A 20391-nucleotide genomic window follows, 5' to 3' on the forward strand; every position below is an offset into this window, starting at 1 on the left:
TTTATGGAGTAGAAGTGCAGCCTAGAGTCTCTGGGCAACAGAACACAGATCCATAAACATCACATGCGGCAGAATGAAGAGCGGCTCGCAAGCATTTAAACCTTTTATTAAGTGTAAAAAAATGGCCATTTAGTGAATGATTCTCATTTGTACACAAATCTGTGACTAATGCATTGAATGTTTAGTGAAAAGATTTCCTCTGGGGAAAAACATGTTCTGTTGGGACAGAGATGCCAAAAACTGGACAACTTGTCAACAGCCACTGTACCAAGTAAAAAGGAAAGGTTACGTTTGTACAATAACCAGGTCAGATTATCAAAATACATAGAGAAAACATGTACAAATCCCACCATTAGCTACATCGCTGCCCTTCTCCATGTGTCAGCAGGAGCAGCAAAAGATTTTCTAGGTACTATGAATATTATTTTTTTACTTTTCCCTTTTTCAATTCTATCAAAATTTGTATGACTCGACAGCAGGAAGGGAATCGATTTTCCTGAATCAAATCACAGTTTTTTTTCCCAAAATCTCTCCCACCCACCCCACCCATTTCAATAAGAAAAAGATGATTCATATTAAAGATTCACGTAGCACCATATTACAAAAATCAGAGTGAGCTGACGCTGTTAGTGCTGCCTGGGTGTCCTCGGAGGGGACCTGTGCGATCCTAGAAAACTTGCACTCTGAAAAAAGGAGCAGGTATCACCAAGGGAGGTGTGCACAAGACCAGAACTGGGAACGCTGGTGATCTGGTGAGGGTGGACTCACGATGGCAGGACATTAAACAGGCAGCGACCTTGCAATTCCACTTTACCTGCTATTACTACCTACACTGAGGACTGAAAGTAGGGTAACCAAGAGAACAGACGGTGTCAGGAACTGGCCGATACAAACTGGTTCTGTCAATTAGGGCTGCAAACAGGTTGGGAGAGGCTAAAATTATAAATCACTCTAAAGGAGAGGTCACCAAAATGGTACAATGTGAACTCACACCATCACTCATTTCGGGAAAGCCACACAAAGGGCTTTTCTTCTATGTTCTGGGAAGTTGAGTGAACTGCCACCAAAGAGAACGTGGATGAGGTGCAAGTTGTTGCCGAGAGAGGGTTCTCAGCGCTGGGGTCCAAGCCTCGTGCCCAGCTCTGCCAAGTGAGTTGGACATCCAGCCCCTTTCAGTGCTGAAATGCACCTAGCCCATCTCCCCCATGCAAATCTACCTGCACAAGCTGGACAGATGAAGTTAGAGGGGAAAAAAAAGAGAACATTTTAAAGTAATACCCAATATGCACCATACTAACAATACACAACTCCATCAGGACTCTGACAGGGCAGGGTCCGTACAGTCTAGTAGCTCTGTAAATAACCCCATGACTAAGGCAGGGGATCCTCCATTTCTTTTCCCTGGGAAGGTAACAAGCTGGATTCTTCCACATTTTGTTACTTCTGTGCATACAAGAAGGGCCAGGGCTGGCTCCAAAAGGCAATGTGAAAGTGACTAGCCTTTATTGAACAGAGGAGGTCAAACAGCAAGCATCAGGCAAACGGCTAGCCCACTCTGCCTCCCCGACTGAGCCAGGGCCAGCACATCACCATGGCGGAGTCGGGCATCACTGACGCTCCTAATCACAGGCCAGTCGTCTCCTTCCCCCCGCACAATGAAAATCTGAAGATCCACACCCCCCACCGGGGCTGCCTTCTGTGGAAAACTTTCCCACTGCAAACGATACAAATCCAATTAAAGCAGAAGAGATGAGGTGTTTAAGTTCTAACACAGGAGGCCATTGGGATGCCTCAGACACTCCTTTTAGCACCGTACCTGTACTCACTCCCGGAACTCATTAGCGTTAAATTAAACAGCATTCCAAAACAAGGATACGCACACAAGCCTGTACAGTGAGAGTGAGTACAAGGCAGACTCTGGAAGCCACAATTACAATTTAACAAACATCGGTCAGTCCTTGCAGGGCTCAGACTGCCTGCAAACACAATCTGCTGGCTCAGAGATTGAGAACTGGCTGCAGCCTCTATGCATACATGCACTCACACACTGCGCTCTCTCTCTCACTCACTCACTCAGTCACACAGAGGACAGACAGCAACTCCCTGAGAGACTGCTGGTCCAGAGGGCCATTGCAAACAGGCCGGGAGGGTTTCCTCTGGTTTCTGAAATTTATATTTAAACCAAGTTCAATCCCAGATGAGAAAACAAGCTGTTACTGCCTGGCGTACGGCATCAATGGAGGCTGCAGGACGATGGGAAGTTAACATAACTTCACCTGGATATGTAACAGAGCGTCCACAGGCGAGCTGTTCACCAAACTTAGTTAAAGAATTAAATCAGCCATTCTTCTTTCCTACCCACCCCCCAACCCAAACCAAACCAGGCCAAAAAAACTTCAAGTACAATATACAATAAAGTCCAAGAGAGAATCTCCAGTCTTTGATCATCCTCCCAGAACCACAACTGTCGAAAATGTACAGTGAAATGTGCTGAACAGCCTCGTAATCACACTCTGCGGTAGGTAGCTCCTGTGTCAGCAAACCAGCAGTTCAAAGGAGCATCAGTCAAGCATTCTTGCTTGATACAAGCTCAGAGGCTGCTCTGTGTCTTCGACCAGGCTGAGTTGGCTCGTATTCTGGCCCAGTGTCATATCTTGGCGATATCCAGAAAATTCACCTTGTACTCACTGCAGAGAGAAAGACAACAGAAGTGTCAACTTTTCTCATCTAATACTGTACAACAACACTCTCCTCTCAGTGCTCCAGTCATCATCTACCAACATTCAAAGCGAACTTCCTATCAAAGTACGTATATGACACCATGTATAATCTTGAGATTCATTTAAATTGAAATAAATACAATAGAACTTATGAAAAACCATACATAAAGACTGATAAACAACCAATGTGTAAAAGAAGGCAAATTATGTAAATAATACAAGAGTAAATAATTTTGAGAGCACAAGCTGTCAAGTCCTTGAAAGTGGGTCTGTAGGTTGTGGAATCAGTTCAGAGTTGAGGTGAGTGAAGTTATCCACACTGCTTCAGGAGCCTGATGGCTGTAGGATAAAAACTGTTCCTGAACCTGGTGGGTGTGGGTCTTAAGGTTCCTGTACCTCCTTTCTAACGGCAGTGGTGAGAAGAGAGCACGGTCTGGATGGTGAAGGTCCTTGATAACACAGGCCGCATTCCTGTGGCAGTACTCTGTGATGAGTGTACCAAGCTTGGTCACAGCAAAGGACAAGGCTTGGGAACAAGTCCAATGCTGCAAGCAGCATGGAGAGACCAGAAAGACCGTGTAAGAAACTGAACCCTACTGAATACTGAAAGACCGAGATAGAGTGGATGTGGAGAGGATGTTCCTAAAACCGGAAGAGTCTAGGACCAGAGGGCACAGCCTCAGAATAGAAGGACGTCCCTTTAGAACAAGATGAGGAGGAATTTCTTTAGCCAGAGGATGGCGAATCTGTGGAATTCACTGCCACAGACGGCTGTGTAAGTCATGTTATTGAGGATATTTAAAGTGGATGTTGAGAGGTTCTTGATTCATAAGGGTTACAGGGTAAAGGTAGGAGAGTGGGGTTGAGAGGGATAATAAATCAGTCATGATGGAATGGCAGAGCAGACTCAACGGGCCAGATGGCCTACTTCTGCTCTTATATCTTATGGCTGTATGGAGAGTTGCTACCTGCAGATTGGACCTCATATCCATTGTGATTACAAGAATCTGTTATCTTCTGTACAACTGAATTGATCCGTAGGCCACAAATAAAAGGGTAGCGTGAGGGGTCATAACAGGCTCTGCTGCAAATCAGGATCAAAAGTGGCTTAGTACTGCAGAAGCTGACTTCCTCCTCTTCTGGCTCAATTGTCGCCTGATGAAGTTTAAGACTGAGTATTGTATTATGGTAGGAAGCTTAGGGAGAGACACGTAAATCACTTGATCCAGAGGAGGCAGACCTTTGGTTGCAGAGGGAAGTATAAAAGACCCTGCAGAGACCCTGCCCTTAATCGTTCACCCATCTACAGATTCAGGGATGGTGCCCGTGGGCCGGAAAGTTGTAAATGTTCATTCCAGGAATAGGGATAAACACAATAGCCACCTCAGGAATGGAAAAGGCACAATAATTAGGGACAGAATGGGCTCTTGATTGACAAGGAAAAGCCAGCAGGGATCTGTTAAAAGCAAATCATGTCCAAATCATTTGATGTATTTTTTAAAAATAAAGTAACAGGGGTTCAATGGGAAACTCTTTGAGTTGCCCACAAGAAAAGGAATCTCACGGTTCCTCATGGCACGACGGTAGCGTAGCCGATAGCGCAACGCCAATACAGCCCGGGGCGTTCCGGAGTTCAGAGTTCAATTCCAGCACCATTCTGCGAGGAGTCTCTGTACGTTCTCCCGTGGAATGTGAGAGTTTTCCCCGGGTGCTCCAGTTTCCTCCCACAGTCCAAAGACCTACTGGGCTGGTTAAATGGTCATTGTTAATTGTCCTGCAATTAGATTAGGGTTAAATCGGGGGATGCTGGGGTGCGCGTAGCTCAAAGGGCCAGAAGGGCCGACTCTGTGCTACATTAAAATTTATATGTACCTTGAAAATAAATTTACATTAACTTTGTATATGTGTGTTACAAGATCGAAGTTTGGAGAATAAATGAGGTATGAACAGCAGGGAGGTTAAATAGCAGGAACACAAGAGATGTGAGCTTGACAAATTGAGGCATAAAGTACAATTAGAAAGTAGTGATGAACCTTTATGACATGCTGGTTCAGCCGTGACTACAGTATTGCGTCTAGTTCATGGCACCACACTTAAAGACAGATATGAAGGCTTTGGAAACACCAATGCCTTTGAACGGAAAACCAGACAAGAAGTAGTGCATATGGCCCAGTACATCACAGGTAAAGCCTTCCCTACCATTGGGCACATTTACATGAAATGCTTTTGCAGGAAAGCAGTATCCATCAAGGACCCCACCATCCAGGTCATGCTCTCTTCTCACTGCTGCCGTCAGGAAGGTCCAGGAGCCTCAATACTCACATCCCCAGGTTCAGAAACAGTTATTACCCCTCAACCATCAGGCTCTTGAACCAAAGAGGTTAACTTCACTCAGCTTCACCTGCCCCATCACTCAACTGTTCCCACAACCTATGGACTCACTTTCAAGGATTATCTCACGTTAACAATATTTATTGTTTGTTTGTTTGTTTGTTACTACTACTACTACTTTCTTTTTGTATTTGCAGAGTTTATTGTTTTTTGTTGTTTTTTGCACACTGGTTAAACACCCAAGTTAGTGCAGTCTTTCACTGATTCCGTTATGGTTATTAATCTGAACTTATCGAATATGTTCCACAAGAAAATGATTCTCAGGGCTGTACGTTGTGACATACAAGTGCTTTGCTAATAAAGTTATTCTGAACGTGCACATATTTGCTAAAATGATTCTGGAGACGGGGACCTTTATTTATGTGGATAGATTGGGGCTATTCCCCTCGGACAGTACAAGACCACAAGACATAGGAACATAATTAGGCCATTCGGCCCATTGAGTTTGCTCCACCTCTCAATCATGAATGATTTATTTTCCCTCTTAATCCCATTTTCCTGCCTTCTTCCCTTAACTGACGCTTTGACTAATCAAGAATCTATCAATCTCCGATTTAAATATACCTCATGACTTAGCCTCCACAGCCACCTGTGGCAATGAATTCCGCAGATTCACCATCCTCTGGCTAAAGTGTCAGGAAGCATATAATCATGCACTGTACCTCTTCCTAGAGATGCTGCTTGGCCTGCTGCCTTCACCAGCAACTTTTGTGTGTGTTGCACTCTATACCTTGTTCTCTTTCCCTGTTTGGAGGGGAGTGTGCATGTGTGTGTACATATGCATACATACATACATACATATATACATATACACACAAAATCCCAGTACTCTCAGAGACCTTTCACACAACCACAACGTGCACTCCTCTCCGTCCCCGGGGTAACTGTGAAGATGGATTGCAAAGTGTGTCAGGTGAGGCTACTGATTGGCTGCGCAATCCACTACAACACAGAACATTACATCCCCTTTGGCCAACAACATTATGCCAACTTTTAACCTACTCGAAGATCAATCTAACCCTTCCCTCCCACATAGCTCTTCATTTTTCTATCATCCGTGTGTCTACCTAAGAGTCTCTGAAACCTGCCTCAACCACCACCCCGGTAGTGTGTCCCATTCACCCACCACTCCGTGTAAAAAGAAACCTTTCCTATTCCCCCCCCAATCACCTTAAAATTATGTCGCCATGTAATAGTCATTTCCGCCCTGGGACAAAAGTCATTGGCTGTGCACTCCATCACTCATTTTACTCCCCTCTCACCCCTTCACTTCACCTGCCCATCGTCTGCTCTGGTGCCAATCCTCCTTCCCTTTCTCCCATGGTCCACTCTCTTCTCCTACCAGAGTCCTTCTTCAGCCCTTTAGTCTTACCCCCATCTTACTTCATCCCTTCCTCCATCAGCCACCCACCCACCTTCCTATCGCCTGGTCTCATCTATCACCTGCCAGCTTGTACTCCTTCCCCATCACACACCATCTTATTCTGGCTTCTGCCCCCTTCCTTTTCAGTCCTGATGAAGGGTCTTGGCCCAAAACATCAACATTTCATTCCCCTCCATAGATGCTGCCCGACCTGCTGAATCCCTCTTGTATTTTGTGTGTGTTGCTCTAATCTGGGCACCTTCAGGGCTTTGCACTCACCTGGTGGCTAACAGTAAACGCAGTTGAGAGATGCCAACAGACCTTGGTCACCAGATGATGATGTCGCGGTGTTTGCTGCTACTGGCTGAAATACACAGAGATACGAAAGGTCAACACACCACGTCCCCTTAATGGTGGAAAGCAGCACTAGAATAACCCACCCACTCTGCTAGTGTCATGCCGCTGTACAAAGACCACCCAATGCTGACCCACTCACTGGAGCCAAGACACCGAGTAGGTAACCCGCTACCATAACACACAGATTAACCCTATTACACAACAGTGAGTGGGGTACAATTCCTTCTGCTGTCTATAAGGAGTTTATACTTTCTCCCTGTGACTATGTGGGTTTCCTCTGGGTGCTCTCGTTTCCTCCCACATTCCAAAGATGTACAGGTTAGGGATAGTAATTGGCGACTGGCCTCAGCACATACCCAGACTGTGTTGGTTGTTGACGCACTGCACTGGAGGTGTGACAAATAAAGCTGATCTTTCACTGGGGCCTGCAGGAGCAGCAATCCAGGCAGCATTAGCACGGTTTAGGTGCGAGCCTCACACTGGTCCCGAGGGCCAGTGCTCACACCAGCACCAGCAGCTCAGGCAACAAACCCAGCTAGCCAGGACGGAAACTCCCAACTCGTTTACGGGAACACAAACTGGCGGTACAGAGACACATCCACTGCCGCTGATCTCGGTACCCAGAGACCATGGAGGACACCACTTTGACTGGGACACCGCAGAGGTCCTGGCGCAGGCAAACAAGAAGCAGGCACGAGAATTTTCAGAAGTGTGATTCTCTTCTGATAACTCTGTAAACAAACATATCGAAATAGACCTCATCTATGAACCCCTAAGAGCTAAAGAAACATAAACCAATAAAACTCAAAGGTCAACTGAAGGGGCAATCAGGACGAAGGTAAGTGAACTGGGTTAGGCTACATAACCACAAGCACTCCCACAGCGAAACACCAACAACTACACACTGAGGATGCCACCTTGGATGCCTAGTGATGAAACGTCTGCAAGCTAATTGCCAAGTTCAGCAAACAAACCCAGTCTCACAGAGCAAGGGAGAGGAATATCAGGTAGAAACTGGTGTCAGATTCACCACACTGTTTCCTAAGGGGATTGGTTAGCAAGCAGCTGAAATATATTCAAACCCTGCTTGCACTCGGTGTGCAAGGGATGCCTACATGGCACGCTCAGTGTGGGCTCTAGCCCGCAGGCTGAAGGTGAAATCAGCACAAAAAACAACCAGCTGCGGGCCCAGCAGGTGCTTACCCTGATGCTGCCTCTTGGTGAGGGCGAGGCTGGGGCCTAGCCCCGGGCCGCCCGCCGCCACCGCACCGTCGGCGGCCTGCAGCCAGTGCGAGGCAGCGAAGGAGGCGAGGCCTGAGGCCTGGAGCTGGCCTGCCGCTCGTCGCGACCGCCGCCGCCTGGTACGGCCAGCGCAGCGGCGAGCTGCGAACCCACTTCCATAGGCCAGTAACCAAGGTGATCATCCCAATGGTGGAGCAGGCAGAAGAAACCATCACTGGTTCAACGGGCAGAAAGGCGATTCTCAGCAATGCATCGTGGAGCGCTAAGAGGGCACAGTGAGGCACACAGAACACTACTGGCCATCCACTGCATCCTGACCTACCTCCAGCCATCTCGACTATGTCTTGCCACTGGGTCCAGATAGGCTGGGACGAGAGAGTGAGGCTGATGACCTGAGCAACTCTCCCTCACTTTAATCCAAGTCAAGCACAAGTCCTGACTTCAAACCCAAGGCGCAACCTAAAGTCCTGTGGCGATGGGGGAGTGGCGAAGCAGCAGGTACGGAGACACTGGAAGCTGTAGTCACAAACCTGCGCACAGGCGGCCCAGGGCGTAGGGTCGCTCTCTACTGGACCGAAGCAGCAGTTGAGTTCGGCAGCCCCCTGGGTGTCTGAGCAGCCCTCTTTAGGATCGCTCTGCTCACCTCCATGGAGGAAGGGGCTGGAAAAGGTGCCTCAAACATAGTCTGCTTCACTTCACCCTGGCCAGCTTACCGCGGCTGGTGGGGATCCCTCATAGCGGTCGACCTACAACAGTGAAGAAGAAAGTGATGGTGCTCAACCTTGGCACATGGAACGTGAGAACTCTGCGAGATAACATCAAGGCAGACAGACCAGAGAGAAGAACTGCACTGGTTGTAAAAGAGCTAGTTTGCTACAACGTGGACATAGCAGCTCTCAGCGAAACGCGCCTAGCAGACAAGGGCCAGCTGACTGAACGTAGTGGTGGATACACGTTCTTCTGGAGCGGTCGCAGCAGCGCTGAACGATGAGAAGCAGGCGTGGGATTTGCCATCAATTCTAACCTCGCCCGTAGACTCACCAAGCACCCAGAGAGCATCAACGACCGCCTGATGACATTTCAGCTCCCACTTGCAAACAGGAAGAGTGCTACGCTGATTAGTGCCTACGCTCCCACCATGACCAACCCAGATGACATTAAAGACAAGTTCTATGAAGAACTCGATGCCCTCATCTCAGCAATCCCACAGTCAGAGAAGCTCATCGTTCTCGGGGACTTCAATGCCAGAGTAGGGACAGACTACCAAACCTGGGAAGGGATCATTGGGAGACACGGCACTGGCAAGTGTAACAACAACGGCCTTCGGCTCCTCAAGACATGCCACACACAACCTTGTCCTCACCAACACCCTGTTCCGCTTACCCACCCGTAAGAAGACGTCATGGATGCACCCACGCTCGAAGCACTGGCATCTGATTGACTACATCATCACCAGGAAGAGGGACAGGATGGATGTCAGAGTGACGAGAGCCATGTGTGGTGCCGACTGCTGGACCGACCACCGCCTCATTGTGTCCAAGTTCGGGCTTCGCATTCTGCCCATGAGAAGACCCCAAGGGCAGAAGACTGCAAAGAGGCTGAATGTCTCCAAGCTGAAAAGCAGCAGGGTTGCAGAAGAATTCGTCGATGACCTTGAAGGCAGACTGCCAGACACACCACAGGAAGACGGGACCAGCGTTGAGGAACAGTGGACGGCCTTCAGAGACGCTGTCTACACTACCGTTCTCGAACATCTCGGACCGGCAACCCGAAGAAACCAAGACTGGTTCGATGAGAATGATGAAGAAATACAGGCATTACTAACGGAGAAACATCAACATTACAGAGCACATCAGAACGACCCCACGTCGCTAGCCAAGAAAGATGCCTGTACCAACGCAAGAAGAAAGGTGCAGAAAAAACTTCGCGAGATGCAGGACAGCCGGTTCAGCAAGAAGGCCGATGAAATCCAGGGCTATGCAGACAGCCACGACATAAAGCGCTTCTACGATGCGCTTAAGGCTGTATGCGGACCCCAGTCCTCCGGCTCCTCACCCCTCCTCAACGCAGATGAGACGCAGCTGCTGACAGAGAAGAAGCAGATTCTGGATCGGTGGGCTAAGCACTTTAACAACGTCCTTAACCGCCCTGCCGACATCAATGACGAGGCCATTGCCTGCCTGCCCCAGGTGGAGATGAACAAGAACCTTGACACCCTCCCCACAGTAGATGAAGTCAGGAAGGCAGTGAAGCAACTCTCCTGTGGCAAAGCGCCAAGACCCGATGCAATCCCTGCTGAGGTATACAAAGCAGGAGGCCCTGTCATGATGCAAAAGCTGACTGTACCCTTCCAGTCCATGTGGAAAAAGGGACAGGTCCCGCAACAGCTGAAAGATGCCAGCATAGTCCACATCTACAAGAGGAAAGGCAACCGCCAGTCTTGCGACAACCACCGAGGCAACTCCCTCTTGTCCATTGCGGGGAAGATTCTGGCCCGTGTCCTGCTCAACTGCCTTCTCCAACATCTTGAGCAAGGTCTGCTCCCAGAAAGCCAGTGCAGCTTCCGTGCTGAACGTGGGACCGCGGACATGATTTTTGCTGTGCACCAACTCCAGGAAAAATGCCAGGAGCAACACAGCGACCTCTTCATGACCTTTGTCGATCTAACCAAGGCTTTCGATACGGTCAGCAGAGAAGGCTTGTGGAAGATCATGGAGAAGTTTGGCTGCCCCAGCAAGTTCATCACAATCGTCCAGCAGTTCCACGGCGGTATGATGGTGAAAGTTCTGAATGACGGTGACGAGTCGGAGGCCTTCCCAGTGACAAATGGCGTCAAACAAGGCTACGTTCTTGCCCCGACTCTGTTCAGTATGTTATTCACTGCCATGCTGACAGATGCCTTCCGTAACTACGAAGAAGGAATCCACGTCAGGTACAGGACTGACCGCAGGTTGTTCAACCTTAGGTGCCTGCAGGCAGTTACAAAGGTGCGAGAGACTGTCATCAGAGACTTCTTGTTTGCTGATGACCGCGCACGCAACGCCAGCACAGAGCAGGAGATGCAGCGTGAAATCGACTGCTTCTCACAAGCCTGCGACAACTTCCGTCTCACTATCAGCACCAAAAAGACCGAAGTTATGTACCAGCCTGCCCCAGGAAAGCCATACCAGGAGCCGCGCATCACGGTGAAGGGCCAGAACCTCCAGGCAGCCGACAACTTCACCTACCTGGGCAGCATACTCTCTCGCGCAGTGAACATAGACGCTGAGGTCAACAACAGGATTGCCAAAGCCAGCGTCGCCTTTGGGAGACTCCGTGAGAACGTCTGGGAGCGGAGAGGACTCAGCCTTACCACCAAGCTGAAGGTCTACTGTGCAGTGGTCCTTACCACCCTCCTTTACGCCAGCGAGACCTGGACTGTCTACAGCAGACACGCCAAACAGCTCACCCACTTTTACCTGAGCTGTCTCCGCAGATTCCTCCACATCAGGTGGCAGGACAAAGTCCCCGACACGGAAATCCTGGAACGAGCTGGGCTCTGCAGCGTCTACACCCTCCTGCTGAAAGCCCAAGCCAGGTGGGCTGGACATGTGGTCAGAATGCCAGACAGCCGATTGCCTAAGCAGCTGCTGTAAGGAGAACTGTGTCAGGGCAAGCGCTCAGTCGGGGGGCAGAAGAAACATTACAAAGACTGCCTCAAAGCGTCCCTCAAAGGCCTGGGTGTCGACATCAACACGTGGGAGACGCTTGCCCTCGACCGTCCAACTTGGCGCAGCAAGATCACCACAGGAGCCCGTGCAGCTGAAGTCAGGCGCATCATCGAGGCGCAACGAAAGCGTGCTGTGCGCAAGGCCCGAGCAGCATCCACTCCCACGACAGCACCCACCCACTCGTGTCCCACATGTGGGCGAGCCTTCAGGGCCCGGATTGGCCTCATCAGTCACCTCCGGACCCACAGCCACCAATCTCCCATTTGACTTTGAAGCCATGGTCATCTTCGACTACGAAGGACGAACAACAACAACATATTCAATATATTCTGTTCAAACATCAGAATGCAACCAATGCCTGCTTTTTGCACAGACAGCCAACTAGCCAGAACTCTGTGTCCATTCACACACAAGAGACTGTTTTAAAAAATACATGGGGACACTGAAAGAATCCAATGATTAAATCAATGAGACTCTACGGATATTGGAAATCCACAGTATCACATACAAAATGTGGAGGAACTCAACAAGTCAAGGAGTATCTATCGAGGGGAATAAACAGTCGATGTTTCGTGCAGAGACTCTGGAGCACTGGTAAAGGAACAGTTTATTCCTCTCCATAGATGCTGTCTGGCTTGCTGAGTTCCTCCAGCATTTTGTGCGGGTTTCATGCAGAAGCGCTCAGTTGTTTGCATCAGATCCTAATCCAGGTGGAGAAAGCAGACTGACACTGGGACAGGTTCAGATCAGATCCTAATCCAGGTGGAGAAAGCAGACTGACACCGGGACAGGTTCAGATCAGATCCTAATCCAGGTGGAGAAAGCAGACTGGCACCAGGACAGGTTCAGATCAGATCCTAATCCAGGAGGAGAAAGCAGACTGACACCAGGACAGGTTCAGATCAGATCCTAATCCAGGTGGAGAAAGCAGACTGACACCGGGACAGGTTCAGATCAGATCCTAATCCAGGTGGAGAAAGCAGACTGGCACCAGGACAGGTTCAGAGCGAGGAGGACACCCACTGACAGCAATCCTGCTACATAGGACAGACTAGCAGGGGAGACTGTAACCGAGATCCAATAACCTGCAGCGAGTCAGAGATGCCTGACTGCCCACCATCACTGCACCCCAAAACAAGTACTGTACCTGAGGAAGCTGGGGCTTCATGGAAGAACAATCTCTGTGAGCCTACACATTGTTGTTGACGTCGGGACAGTGAATGGGTGCCAGTACAGGGCCCCAGTTACTGCTCCAGGTGTCCAGAGACATGAAACAAACACAGAAATGACTTTCAATCCCACCTGGGAACTCTGCCAGCTGCATCATGGACACTAGCCTCCCCAGCACTGAGGACATCTTCAGCAGACAATGCCTCAAAAAGGAACCCCATCACCCAGGGCATGCCCTCTTCTCATTGCTACCATCGGGGAAGAAGTACAGGAGCGTGAAGACACACGCTCAACTTCTTAGGAACAGCTTCTTCCCCTCTGCCATCAGATTTCTGAATGGACAATGAATCCATTAACACTTCCTCAATATTTTCGCTCTCTTTTTTCCATTGCTTATTATATTATAGACATTTCTTATTATAATTTATAATATATTGTACTCCTTCCACAAAACACAGTTCAGTGATAATAAACTCGATTTTGATTCTGTATTGGAATTTACAAATTCAAGCAAACGTGCTATATGGCAAGACTAACTGTAAATAAACAACCATTACTAGTCGTGCTAACATGAAACTACTGTTTCTTTGTTTAAAAACAAAGGAACAAAAGAGGGTGCAGACGGCAGTGTTGGTTTCCTCGGGGTGCTCTCATTTCCTCCCACAGTCCAAAGACACACGGGTCGGTAGGGTGACCGGACACACGGGTCGGTAGGGTCATTGGACACACGGGTCGGTAGGGTGACCGGACACACGGGTCGGTAGGGTCATTGGACACACGGGTCGGTAGGGTGACCGGACACGCGGGTCGGTAGGGTAATTGGACACGCGGGTCGGTAGGGTGGCCGGTCACGCGGGTCGGTAGGGTGGCCGGACACGCGGGTCGGTAGGGTGGCCGGACACGCGGGTCGGTAGGGTGATTGGACACGCGGGTCGGTAGGGTGACCGGACACACGGGTCGGTAGGGTCATTGGACACACGGGTCGGTAGGGTGACCGGACACACGGGTCGGTAGGGTGGCCGGTCACGTGGGTCGGTAGGGTGATTGGACACACGGGTCGGTAGGGTGACCGGACACACGGGTCGGTAGGGTGGCCGGTCACACGGGTCGGTAGGGTGACCGGACACACGGGTCGGTAGGGTGACCGGACACACGGGTCGGTAGGGTGACCGGACACACGGGTCCCACTGGGCACCATGGGCCTGTTATCGTGCTGTACCTTATCTGCTTTTCCAATTTCCCTCAGGGAAAGAAATATGCCAAGAGTATCCATTGGGCCACTTCATTAACAAACTCCAGTTTGAAAGGGAACTGAGAATACTGGCCTTGCCAACAGCCACGTCCCATAAATGTGTTATAAATGAATAATAAACATGTTTCCTCTTTCGCGCTGCTGGATTACCTGTTTGGAGCCTGGCAGTGACCTAACTGCTAGTGTGGGGACACTGTGGACTTCTGGCCTGCCTGAGATGGAAGAGTTCGATATGGAGAGAAACTTCTGTCTGTCTCGACACTCATGAGCAGAATGAATAGACTGACTGGCTTCTTCACATGGGTTAATCTCTCAGTATAGTGTTCAGAATGGCTGCACTAGCTGCACCATTTGGCTTATTATATACAAGCAATAGTCCTGATTAATGGTATCACTGAACTGTCTCAAGGCCTCAATGGGATCCAACAACCGAATGGAACTTCTCCGACATTGTTTTGTGGGACCTGGGTTGCAGCTTCTTCCTGCAGACTCACGCTCATGGTGAACGTCGTCACTATAAGCTGCCACGGTGAGCTCGACGCTCAGGACATTCGAGTTTGGAGCTCAGTTCCACAACACTGTTGCTACATCCTCCCCAAGGAATGCATGGCCTTTCCCGGGTGCTGCGGTTTCCTCCCATGGGTGGGTTAATTGGTCACTGTAGATTGTCCCGTGATTAGGTTAGAGTTAAATCAGGCGGTGCAACATGGCTCGAAGGGTTGGAAGGGCCTTTTCTGCGTTGTATTGCTAAACACTGGACAGAAATTAGTTCTTCCTATGTTTGGTCATACAGCATAAAACCAGACTCTTCATGCCCTTCTGTGCCCACTCTAATGACGACAAATGAGGATTGTTATTGTTGCTGTTTTTTCTGTGGGGGAGAGGGGTCGGGGATTTATTAATGCTGTTTTTTCTCTGGGAAGGGAGGTCAGGGATTGTTATTGTTGCTGATTTTTTCTGTGGGGAGGGAGTGTCTGGGATTGTTATTGTTTTTTTTCCTGCGGGGAGGGGGGTTCAGGGTTTCCGGGGTCTGCTAGATGTTTCCTTTGCTTTTTCCTTATGTATTTTATGGCTATCTGGAAAAGACAATTATTTGAGTTGTATTGTACATGCAGACTTTGACAATAAAATGAACCTTGAACCATCACTGTCATTGGCCAGATTAAAGCATCAGTACAGAGGTGTGAGATTGAAAACCTGGCTGAATACTGCTGTAACAATAATCTCTCACTCAAAGTCAGCAGGACCAAGGAGCTGATTAGACTTCAGGAGGAGGAAAGCAGAGGTTTATGAGCCAGTCCTCATTGGAGGATCAGAGGAGGAGGGGGTCAGCAACTTTAAAATCCTCAGAGTTATCATTTCAGAGGACCTGTCCTGGGCCCTGCACGTAAATGCAATTACAAAGAAAGCACGGCAGCACCTCTACCCCCTTAGGAGTTTGTGAAGATTCAGTACGTCGGCTGTAACTGACAACTTTTTTTTAAATAGATGTGTGGTGCAGAGTATATTGACTGGCTGCATCACAGCCTGGTAAAGAAACACCAGTGCCTTTGAATGGAAAATCCTACAAAAAGTAATAAATATGCCCAGTCATTCAAGGGCAAAGCCCTCTCCATCACCTAGGCCACGCTCTCTTCTCACTACTGCCATCAGGAAGGTGGTACAGGAGCCTCAGGACTCACTCCACCATGTTCAGGAACAGTTATTACCCCTCAATCATCAAGCTCTTGAACTAAAGGGGATAAATTCACTTATTTATTATGTCTTTCTTTTGTATTTGCAGTTTGGTGTCTTCTGGACGCTGGTTGAACGCCCAGTTAGTGCAGTCTTTCATTGATTCTATTATGGATTTATTGAGCATGTCCCCAGTAAATGATCTCAGGGTTGTACCTGTACCTGGATAATACCTGTACTTGTCGCGGGGTAGATAGGTCACAGGGCAAGTGATGCTGCAACAACAGCATCGTGCTCAGGCAAGGAGCTGATTGCTGACTTCACGGAGTGGAACAGGCTGGGGGGGAGCGAACATGCGGCAGTCTACGTTGCAGAATTGTTGGCAGAGGGAGTCAGCAGTTTTAAATTCCTGAGTGTCAACATATCAGGTGACCTGTCCAGGTCCAAGTCCAGGCACGTAGATGCAGTCACAAGGAAAGCATGCCAGTGTCTTCACTTCCTTGGGAGGTTCAGTTAGTCACCGACCACTCTACAGATGCACTGTGGAAAGTATCCCGTCTGGGTGTATCATGGTCTGCTCCAGCAAGTCAAATGTGCAGGGATGCAAGAAGCTGCAGAGAGTAGTGGACTCTGCGACATGGAGCAGGTTAGGCCATTCAGCCCATTGAATGTGCTCTGCCTTTCCATCATGGCTGATTTATTATCTCTCTCAACCCCATTCCTCTGCCTTCTCCCTATAAATCTTGATGCACTTTCTAATCTTTAACCTATCAACCTCTGCTTTAAATATACCCAATGACTAGGCCTCCACAGCCATCTGTGGTAGTGAATGCCACAGATTCACTACTCTCTAGCTAAAGGAATTCCTCCCGTTAAACTCTAGAGGGACATCCTTCTAGTCTGAGGCTGTTCCCTCTGGTCCTAGACTCACCCAATATTGCAAACATCCTCTTGCATCCACTCTATCCAGACCCTTCAATATTCGATAGGTTTCAATGAGATTCCCCCGCCCCTCATTCTTCTAAACTCCAGTGAGTACAACTCCAGGGCCATCAAATACTCCTCAAATATTAACCCTTTCATTCCTGGGGTCTCCAATTTCTGAATCTCCTCTGGACTCTCCAAGTTCAGCACATCTTTTCTTAGACAAGGGGCCCAAAACTGCCCAAGTGCAGTCTGACCAAAGCAGTATTTAGCCTCAGGTTTATCCCTCCCCACCATCAGTAGTATGTATAGGAGGTGCTGCCTGAGAAATGCAACAGCCATCAAAGATCACAACACCCATGCATTCCATCTTCTCACAGGCCCACTGGACAGGACGTACAAACCACCAATTTCAAGAACAGCTACTTCCCTTCAAACATTTGGTTGCTGAAGCAACTGGCAAAATCCTAATCACTACAGTTTAAGACCATAAGACATAGGAGCAGAATTAGGCCATTTGGCCCATTGAGTCTGCTCCACCATGTCATCATGGCTGATCCAATTTTCTCCTCAGCCCGTCTCCTGCCTTCTCCCCATATCTATTCATGCCCTGACCAATCAAGAATTTAAAATTTTCTCATTTTTCACTAAAACAGTTTTTCTTGTTCCAATTATATTCTTTCTTTTTAAAGTGATGTATGATTTTTCTTGTGAATGTAGCTTCTCTGATGCTGCCATAAGTATGATTTTTCATTGCACCTGTACTTGTGCAGATGGCAGGAAACTTGACTTTGAAAATATGGAAACGTTTATTACCGCCCACTGAGAAAACATCACAAATCTTCCACAAAATCCTGAGAATGAAGTCCTTGCTGCTTCCTGTGTAATGTTTTGTTTGCAGAGAGAGGGTGGGCCTTTTGGCCAATGTGCAATACGACAGGGAAATAGCTGCCTGATGTTTAAAAGGAGCAAACAATTCCAGACTGTGGTCGAAATTCCCTCTGCATTTTCCACTGCACACTCCCAGTACAGGGAGCATGAAGAAGAAGAAAGCCCTTGAGTGGAGTCATCAGGACGCCATCATGACGACGTTTTATTTTTTTGCAGGCTTTCTTATTTAGCTTGCTAGCTCGACGCTCAACCCAGCACAGATGGAAAGCGTGCAAGGGAGCCGGCTGGATTCGAACTCATGAGCCTTTGCTCCGAAGTCCGGCGATGATGCCACTATGCCACCAGCCGGCCTACAGGCAGCATCAGTTGGGTTAAAAGAAAACGTGTGTAACTGTAGCATATCAGATACCATAACGCTCTGCAGTGCCAGCAACCAGATTCAGTTCCTCTGCTCTCTGGAAGAAGTTTGTACATTCTCCCTCTGACCACATGGGTTTCCTCCCACAACCAAAAACACACAGGTTAGTAGATTAATTGGTCCCATGAGTGTAACTTCATGGCATGTGCTTATTGAGAAGGGCCTGTTTTTGTGCTGTAACTCCAAATTTAAAAAATAAATAAAATGCAAAAAGTCATACATTGCCTGTGCCGGACAGAATCAGCACAGTTACACATTGCCTGTGTGTACCGTCTCTCACTCCCCGGACAGAATCAGCACAGTCACACACTGCCTGTGTGTACCGTCTCTAACTCCCCGGACAGAATCAGCACAGTCACACACTGCCTGTGTGTACCGTCTCTCACTCCCCGGACAGAATTAGCACAGTCACACACTGCCTGTGTGTACCGTCTCTCACTCCCCGGACAGAATCAGCACAGTTACACATTGCCTGTGTGTACCGTCTCTCACTCCCTGGACAGATTCAGCACAGTTACATACCGCCTGTGTGTACTGACTCGCACTCCCCGGACAGAATCAGCACAGTCACACATTGCCTGTGTGTACCGTCTCTCACTCCCCGGACAGAATCAGCACAGTCACACGCTGCCTGTGTGTACTGACTCTCACTCCCCGGACAGAATCAGCACAGTTACACACTGCCTGTGTGTACCGTCTCTCACTCCCCGGACAGAATCAGCACAGTCACACATTGCCTGTGTGTACCGTCTCTCACTCCCCGGACAGAATCAGCACAGTCACACATTGCCTGTGTGTACCGTCTCTCACTCCCCGGACAGAATCAGCAGAGTCACACATTGCCTGTGTGTACCGTCTCTCACTCCCCGGACAGAATCAGCACAGTTACACATTGCCTGTGTGTACCGTCTCTCACTCCCCGGACAGAATCAGCACAGTTACACATTGCCTGTGTGTACCGTCTCTCACTCCCCGGACAGAATCAGCACAGTCACACATTGCCTGTGTGTACCGTCTCTCACTCCCCGGACAGAATCAGCACAGTCACACATTGCCTGTGTGTACCGTCTCTCACTCCCCGGACAGAATCAGCACAGTTACACATTGCCTGTGTGTACCGTCTCTCACTCCCCGGACAGAATCAGCACAGTTACACATTGCCTGTGTGTACCGTCTCTCACTCCCCGGACAGATTCAGCACAGTCACACACTGCCTGTGTGTACTGACTCGCACTCCCCGGACAGAATCAGCAGAGTCACACATTGCCTGTGTGTGGAGCTGTTGCAGCTCAGATCCTTGCTGGCAGCTAACAGGAAGGAGGAGCTACGTGAAGGAGAAAGTACTTTCTGCACTTTGAAAAAAATGCAGAAGATGATGGAAATTGATACTTCACATTTCAGGATGGTAATGCTCAAATAGAACAGGGAACCCCTCCATCCCCTCGGCCCAGTGCTGCCTTGGCTAGGCAGTTCCATCAGCCAAAGACTGCGCAGTTGCACCAGTCCCAGAGCCGTACCTCTTCATGGTACAGCGGCACGGGTGCACAGCGGTTAGTGCAATGCTTTACAGCGCCAGCGATCCCATCGTGTTTCAATTCCTGCCACAGGCTTTATGCAGTTTGCACTTTTCTCTCTATGGTGGTGCGGGTTTCTTCTGGGTGCTGTGGTCTCCACCTATATTACCAAAGACGTACAGTTTAGGGTGGAGTTGTGGGCATGCCATGTTGGCACCAGAATTGGAAACTTGCCCCCAGCACATCCTTGGACTGACATGGCCATTGACAGGTCACATTTCACTGCGTTTCGATGTATATGTGACAAATAAAGCAATTCTTCTTCTAACAGACACTGAAATGACAGCATGACCAGAAAGAATTTGTACAAATATACAGCACTGGTATGACAGATAAATATGGCGATATTCCTGTAGTCTATGTGTTATTGCTATTGATTTTCGGTAAAATATTTGCTAATGGTTTTAGTAATAGTCAAGCAGACTGGGAGAGAACTGAAAAATAATTGCAAAGCAGGCATCCTACTTTTCTTGTGGCCTTTGTACTGGCTGGACTTGGCTTTCTTCTTCTTCATCACACTGGTCTGATTCTCTCTGGAGGCTGGAAGTACAACAAGAAAAGGCAGAGATGAAGAAAGGATAAAGCACATCCACCAGCTCAGTAACCAGCCAACACATCACAACAAGGATGCCAAACACCATTTGATTCAAGCAGAGGAGATAAGAAATCAGTGTTAAAAACAACCATGTAAACACTTGCCATTCA

The 20391-nt window shown here is 48.7% G+C and overlaps 1 protein-coding gene across 1 annotated transcript in view; it reads right to left on the minus strand.

The window, feature by feature from the left end:
• Positions 1 to 551: 551 nt before the first annotated feature.
• The window catches only part of mbtd1 (mbt domain containing 1), a 75472-nt gene continuing 55632 nt past the window's right edge, over positions 552 to 20391 (minus strand). The window contains exons 15-17 of the mRNA XM_063030687.1: positions 20152 to 20226; positions 6754 to 6838; positions 552 to 2687 (exon numbers count right to left, since the gene is read on the minus strand). Coding sequence (XP_062886757.1) covers positions 6801 to 6838; positions 20152 to 20226 — 113 coding nt within the window. The 3' untranslated portion in view covers positions 552 to 2687; positions 6754 to 6800. The remainder of the gene's footprint in view (positions 2688 to 6753; positions 6839 to 20151; positions 20227 to 20391) is intronic.

The sequence above is a fragment of the Mobula hypostoma genome, chromosome 22 (assembly GCF_963921235.1).
Source record: "Mobula hypostoma chromosome 22, sMobHyp1.1, whole genome shotgun sequence".
Taxonomy (NCBI): Eukaryota; Metazoa; Chordata; class Chondrichthyes; order Myliobatiformes; family Myliobatidae; genus Mobula; species Mobula hypostoma.